At 40.4% G+C, this 7,948-nt stretch overlaps 1 protein-coding gene across 1 annotated transcript in view; it reads left to right on the top strand.

Annotated features, from left to right (window-relative positions):
• Nucleotides 1-1,481: 1,481 nt before the first annotated feature.
• cpne9 (copine family member IX) overlaps nucleotides 1,482-7,948 on the top strand; it is a 368,575-nt gene continuing 362,108 nt past the window's right edge. The window contains exon 1 of the mRNA XM_061973839.2: nucleotides 1,482-1,740. Within this exon, the coding sequence (XP_061829823.1) occupies nucleotides 1,664-1,740 (77 nt within the window). The 5' untranslated portion in view covers nucleotides 1,482-1,663. The remainder of the gene's footprint in view (nucleotides 1,741-7,948) is intronic.

Raw genomic sequence — 7,948 nt, 5'->3', positions numbered from 1 at the left:
TGCGCCTAGAAATTCTGTCCATAAAAGTTATGAACAGAATGGGTGACAAAGGGCAGCCTTGGCGAAGTCCAACCCTCACTGGAAACGTGTCCGACTTACTACCGGCAATGCGGACCAAGCTCTGGCACTGAGCATACAGGGAGCGGACTGCCACAATCAGACAGTCCGATACCCCATACTCTCTGAGCACTCCCCACAGGACTTCCCGAGGGACACGGTTGAATGCCTTCTCCAAGTCCACAAAGCACATGTAGACTGGTTGGGCACCCTCAAGGACCCTGCCGAGAGTATAGAGCTGGTCCACAGTTCCACGACCAGGACGAAAACCACACTGTTCCTCCTGAATCCGAGGTTCGACTATCCGGCATAGCCTCCTCTCCAGTACACCTGAATAGACCTTACTGGGAAGGCTGAGGAGTGTGATCCCACGATAGTTAGAACACACCCTCCGGTTCCCCTTCTTAAAGAGAGGAACCACCACCCCGGTCTGCCAATCCAGAGGTACCGCCCCCGATGTCCACGCAATGCTGCAGAGTCTTGTCAACCAAGACAGCCCCACAGCATCCAGAGCCTTAAGGAACTCCGGGCGGATCTCATCCAACCCTGGGGCCTTGCCACCGAGGAGCTTTTTAACTACCTCAGCAACCTCAGCCCCAGAAATAGGAGAGCCCACCACAGACTCCCCAGGCACTGCTTCCTCATAGGAAGACGTGTTGGTGGGATTGAGGAGGTCTTCGAAGTATTCCCTCCACCGATCCACAACATCCGCAGTCGAGGTCAGCAGAACACCATCTTTTGCCATACACGGTGTTGTGGACGGTCTACTTAAAACCATTTATTTAATTAATAATGCAATCCAGAGCCATAACTGCCATGTGGCCCTCAATGAAAACCACTTTGACATCCATCCATCCATTTTCTACCGCTTGTCTCTTTCGTATTTACAGCAACATTTTGTAAATTTAAATTTTTTACAGTAAAATACACAGTTTACAAATAAGTTCCAAATAAGTGTTTGATGAGCATTCCTCAACTTTATCAGTATTTATTGCCACCTTTCCCAACTTCTTTGTCACGTGTTGCTGGCATCAAATTCTAAAGTTAATGATTATTTGCAAAAAAAAAAATGTTTATAAATTTGAACATCAATATGTTGTCTTTGTAGCATATTCAACTGAATATGGGTTGAAAAGGATTTGCAAATCATTGTATTCCGTTTATATTTACATCGAACACAATTTCCCAACTCATATGGAAACGGGGTTTCAATCAGGTCCACAGGATGCTCTCTGATCCCGTCATTTGGTACCGGACAGACCTTTAAGGTCACGCTGCAAATGCATAAAGGATAAATAAACTTTTCCTTCCTCACTCTCTCTAACCTACTTCTCTCTCTCTCTCTCTCTCTCTCTCTCTCTCTCTCTCCCCTCTCTCTCTTCCCCACACACGCACTCTCTCACTCTCACTTGTGCATCCCTCAGTTCCTCCACAGGCTCTCTCTCTCTCGGGCTGGAGAAGAAGAAGAAGAAGAAGAAGAAGAAGAAGAAGAAGAAGGAGCATGGACTTAACGACGGGAGTCGCCGTGCCGTCGACGCGCTCAGATTTGTGATGCCTTTCCCCCCGGCTGCGCCGTAGCTCCTCTCGCCTCTTGTTACCCATCGCCATGGCAACCATCGGGGAATTCGACCCGCTCAACACGAGAGTCCCGGCAACTAAAATAGAAGTTACCGTCTCGTGCCGGTAAGGTCAAGCGCGTGTTGTGCTCGTCATTGTTGCTCTGTGTCATTATACGGTGGTTAACTTCTTTTTACGCTTACAAAATACAGTCTGGAATGTTTAAATGCATGTAACTAACAGGGGGACTTGTTGGTATGTAATTGGTGTATAAATTTCATTAGGGGTCCTCTCCAAGGTTTCTCATACTCACATTGACATCCCACTGGGTTGTGAGTTTTTCCTTGCCCTTATGTGGGCTCCGAACCGAGGATGTCGTCGTGGCTTGTGCAGCCCTTTGAGACACTTGTGATTTAGGGCTATATAAATAAACATTGATTGATTATTATAGAGGAATTCTATAAGTGGATATTTATTGATACAGTTCCTACTATTTGGGTTGCAGTGCACGGAAATGAGAAGTGGCCACGCTGCCAGTCATGAGCGTTTTTTTTAGAATATTCACTGTGGATTTGCCGTCACCCCCGGTGTCACGTTGGCTCGCCGGAAGGCGCCGGAGGCTTGTTGCGCCTCGTCAAAGCCCGGTCCGTGTGCTAACTGTCGACTTCAGTCCACTCTGGAATAATGAATAATGAATGGCTGGTGCGCTGCCTGTGTAGTCGCCCCCTCTGATCCTCACCCCCCACCACACCCCTCCTGTGCACCCTCCACCCCCCCTCCACGCACTCGAGATAGCCACGCATCTCTAGTGGTCGCCGCCGCCTTTGAACTTCGGTTGCGGTCTGCGAGCCAAAATGTTGGCCGGGTCAAATTGGAGCTTTTGAGATGTAACTAAATCGAGTGGAAGCTTGTGTCCACTCCTGATTTTCAGAGCGCAGTGGTATACAAGCCGCACCTGCTAAATAAAAAATAAAAAAAAACATCCATCCATGCATTTTCTACCGCTTGTCCCTTTTTTTTTTTTTTTTTTTTTTTTTTGTCCTATATCCCAGTCATACTTGCCAACCCTCCCGAATTTTCCGGGAGACTCCCGAAATTCAGCGCCTCTCCCGAAAACCTCCCGGGACAAATATTCTTTTTAATTTATTAATTAAAAAAAACAAAAACTAAATACATTTTTACTATATTTTGCTAAAAACGTCAAAATTAATTGTATTTTTATTTTTTATTTTTTCTGACTCCTTATTACATCCAGCCATAGAATTTTACATTAAAATAAACATATTTGAAATAATTAATTTTAAATTATCATAATAATTCATTTAAAATGACCATATTTAATTATTAAATTAATTGCTTGTTTATCAACAACTTTAGCATTTTATTCACTACATTTTGAAGCTCTCAGAAGCCAAGTTATGTTATATTCCTTAATATTTATTTATGCAGGTTTGAAGTATCAATTATCCAAACACAGTTTTGTTTGCATATTTTCAGGATGTAGATATATATATATATATATATATACATATATATATATATATATATATATATATATATATATATATATATATATATATATATATATATATATATATATACAGGTAAAAGCCAGTAAATTAGAATATTTTGAAAAACTTGATTTATTTCAGTAATTGCATTCAAAAGGTGTAACTTGTACATTATATTTATTCATTGCACACAGACTGATGCATTCAAATGTTTATTTCATTTAATTTTGATGATTTGAAGTGGCAACAAATGAAAATCCAAAATTCCGTGTGTCACAAAACTAGAATATTACTTAAGGCTAATACAAAAAAGGGATTTTTAGAAATGTTGGCCAACTGAAAAGTATGAAAATGAAAAATATGAGCATGTACAATACTCAATACTTGGTTGGAGCTCCTTTTGCCTCAATTACTGCGTTAATGCGGCGTGGCATGGAGTCGATGAGTTTCTGGCACTGCTCAGGTGTTATGAGAGCCCAGGTTGCTCTGATAGTGGCCTTCAACTCTTCTGCGTTTTTGGGTCTGGCATTCTGCATCTTCCTTTTCATAATACCCCACAGATTTTCTATGGGGCTAAGGTCAGGGGAGTTGGCGGGCCAATTTAGAACAGAAATACCATGGTCCGTAAACCAGGCACGGGTAGATTTTGCGCTGTGTGCAGGCGCCAAGTCCTGTTGGAACTTGAAATCTCCATCTCCATAGAGCAGGTCAGCAGCAGGAAGCATGAAGTGCTCTAAAACTTGCTGGTAGACGGCTGCGTTGACCCTGGATCTCAGGAAACAGAGTGGACCGACACCAGCAGATGACATGGCACCCCAAACCATCACTGATGGTGGAAACTTTACACTAGACTTCAGGCAACGTGGATCATGTGCCTCTCCTGTCTTCCTCCAGACTCTGGGACCTCGATTTCCAAAGGAAATGCAAAATTTGCATGGTTGGGTGATGGTTTGGGGTGCCATGTCATCTGCTGGTGTCGGTCCACTCTGTTTCCTGAGATCCAGGGTCAACGCAGCCGTCTACCAGCAAGTTTTAGAGCACTTCATGCTTCCTGCTGCTGACCTGCTCTATGGAGATGGAGATTTCAAGTTCCAACAGGACTTGGCGCCTGCACACAGCGCAAAATCTACCCGTGCCTGGTTTACGGACCATGGTATTTCTGTTCTAAATTGGCCCGCCAACTCCCCTGACCTTAGCCCCATAGAAAATCTGTGGGGTATTGTGAAAAGGAAGATGCAGAATGCCAGACCCAAAAACGCAGAAGAGTTGAAGGCCACTATCAGAGCAACCTGGGCTCTCATAACACCTGAGCAGTGCCAGAAACTCATCGACTCCATGCCACGCCGCATTAACGCAGTAATTGAGGCAAAAGGAGCTCCAACCAAGTACTGAGTATTGTACATGCTCATATTTTTCATTTTCATACTTTTCAGTTGGCCAACATTTCTAAAAATCCCTTTTTTGTATTAGCCTTAAGTAATATTCTAATTTTGTGACACACGGAATTTTGGATTTTCATTTGTTGCCACTTCAAATCATCAAATTTAAATGAAATAAACATTTGAATGCATCAGTCTGTGTGCAATGAATAAATATAATGTACAAGTTACACCTTTTGAATGCAATTACTGAAATAAATCAAGTTTTTCAAAATATTCTAATTTACTGGCTTTTACCTGTATATATATATATATATATATATATATATATATATATATATATATATATATATATATATATAAGAAATACTTGACGTACAGCGAATTCTAGATATATATATATATATTTATTTTATTATATATATATAAAATAAATACTTGAATTTCAGTGTTCATTTATTTACACATATACACACACATAACACTCATCTACTCATTGTTGAGTTAAGGGTTGAATTGTCCATCCTTGTTCTATTCTCTGTCACTATTTTTCTAACCATGCTGAACACCCTCTCTGATGATGCATTGATGTGTGGCACGCACAAAAGTGCTTTCATCAAATGCACTAGATGGCAGTATTGTCCTGTTTAAGAGTGTCACAACATTGCTGTTTACGGCAGACAAAAAAGTGACTGCTGTTGTTGTGTGTTGTTGCCGCGCTGGGAGGACGTTAATGAAACTGCCTAACAATAAACCCACATAAGAAACCAAGAACTCGCCCTCCATCATTCTACAGTTAAAACGTCATTGGGCAGGTACGCTTTTTTATATTGTGGAGGACCTGAGTCCGCCTGAATTTCGGTAGATTTTCGGGAGAAAATGTGTCCCGGGAGGTTTTCGGGAGAGGCGCTGAATTTCGGGAGTCTCCCGGAAAATCCGGGAGGTTTGGCAAGTATGCAGTGGTTCTCAACCTTTTTTCAAAATGTACCCCCTGTGATTTTTTTTTTTTATTCAAGTACCCCCTAATCAGAGCAAAGCATTTTTTGGTTGAAAAAAAGAGATAAAGAAGTAAAATACAGCACTATGTCAGGGGTCGGCAACCCAAAATGTTGAAAGAGCCATAATGGACCAAAAATACAAAAACAATTCTGTCTGGAGCCGCAAACAATTAAAAGCCATATTACATACAGATAGTGTGTCATGAGATATAAATTGAATCAAGAGGACTTAAATGAAACTAAATGAGCTCAAATATAGCTACAAATGAGGCATAATGATGCAATATGTACATATAGCTAGCCTAAATAGCATGTTAGCATCGATTAGCTTGCAGTCATGCAGTGACCAAATATGCCCGATTAGCACTCCACACAAGTCAATAACATCAACAAAACTCACCTTTCATGCACAACCTTAAAAGTTTGGTGGACAAAATGAGACAGAAAAAGAAGTGGCATAAAACACGTCCTAGAAAGTCGGAGAAAGTTATACATGTAAACAAACTGCGGTGAGTTCAAGGACCGCCAAAATTAGTAGGACAAAACGGCGCTCGCCAAATACTTGAATCAGTGAAGCATGCATACTTGCCAACCCTCCCGAATTTTCCGGGAGACTCCCGAAATTCAGCGCCTCTCCCGAAAACCTCCCGGGACAAATATTCTCCCGAAAATCTCCCGATTTTCAGCCGGAGCTGGAGGCCACGCCCCCTCCAGCTCCATGCGGACCTGAGTGAGGACAGCCTTTTTTCACTACGGGAGGACAACAGGGTGACAAGAACTAAATCATGCAGACTAGAGATACATTGTATTATTATGTTTATCTTACCTAAAAATAAATAGATATTTATTAATTAAAAAAAAAAAAAAACTAAATAAATTTTTACTATATTTTGCTAAAAACGTCAAAATTAATTGTATTTTTATTTTTTATTTTTTCTGACTCCTTATTACATCCAGCCATAGAATTTTACATTAAAATAAACATATTTGAAATAATTAATTTTAAATTATCATAATAATTCATTTAAAATGACCATATTTAATTATTAAATTAATTGCTTGTTTATCAACAACTTTAGCATTTTATTCACTACATTTTGAAGCTCTCAGAAGCCAAGTTATGTTATATTCCTTAATATTTATTTATGCAAGTTTGAAGTATCAATTATCCAAACACAGTTTTGTTTGCATATTTTCAGGATGTAGATATATATATATATATATATATATATATATATATATATATATGTATGAAATACTTGACTTGGTGAATTCTAGCTGTCAATATACTCCTCCCCTCTTAACCACGCCCCAACCACGCCCCACCCCACCCCCGACCACGCCCCCATCCCCCCACCTCCCGAAATCGGAGGTCTCAAGGTTGGCAAGTATGATAGGGGCGGCATGGCGTAGTGGGTAGAGCAACCGTGCCAGAAACCTGAGGGTTGCAGGTTCGCTCCCCGCCTCTTACCGTCCAAAAATCGCTGCCGTTGTGTCCTTGGGCAGGACACTTCACCCTTTGCCCCCGGTGCCACTCACACCGGTGAATTGAATGATGAATGATAGGTGGTGGTCGGAGGGGCCGTTGGCGCAAATTGCAGCCACGCTTCCGTCAGTCTACCCCAGGGCAGCTGTGGCTATGAAAGTAGCTTACCACCACCAGGTGTGAACGAATGATGGGTTCTACATGTAAAGCGACTTTGGGTACTTAGAAAAGCGCTATATAAATCCCAGTTATTATTATTATTATTATGATCCCAGTGGTTCTCAACCTTTTTTCAGTAATGTACCCCCTGTGAATTTTTTTTTTTTAATTCAAGTACCCCCTAATCAGAGCAAAGCATTTTTTGGTTGAAAAAAAGAGATAAAGAAGTAAAATACAGCACTATGTCAGGGGTCGGCAACCCAAGCCATATTGGACCAAAAATACGAAAACAAATCTGTCTGGAGCCGCAAAAAATTAAAAGCCATATTACATACAGATAGTGTGTCATGAGCAGAGGTGGGTAGAGTAGCCAGAAATTGTACTCAAGTAAGAGTACTGTTACTTTAGAGATTTATTACTCAAGTAAAAGTAAGGAGTAGTCACCCAAATGTCTACTTGAGTAAAAGTAAAAAGTATGTTGTGAAAAAACTACTCAAGTACTGAGTAACTGATGAGTAACATACACACTCATATATATATATATATATATATATATATATATATATATATATATATATATATATATATATATATACATACATACATACATATACATTGATATATACAGTATATAATTTATATGTATTTATTTAGCTGTTTTTGTTTACATGTTAAAGGGGTTTTAATGTATATACATGCATGTTTAACATATAGATTCCTTTCTTTCATGAAGACAAGAATATAAGTTGGTGTATTACCGTATTTTCCGCACCATAAGCCGCCCTGGGTTATAAGCCGCGC

This window comes from Nerophis lumbriciformis, linkage group LG01 (assembly GCF_033978685.3).
Source record: "Nerophis lumbriciformis linkage group LG01, RoL_Nlum_v2.1, whole genome shotgun sequence".
Classification (NCBI taxonomy): domain Eukaryota; kingdom Metazoa; phylum Chordata; class Actinopteri; order Syngnathiformes; family Syngnathidae; genus Nerophis; species Nerophis lumbriciformis.
Note: the sequence above shows the minus strand (reverse complement) of the source record. Positions and strands in the feature narration are given on the sequence as shown.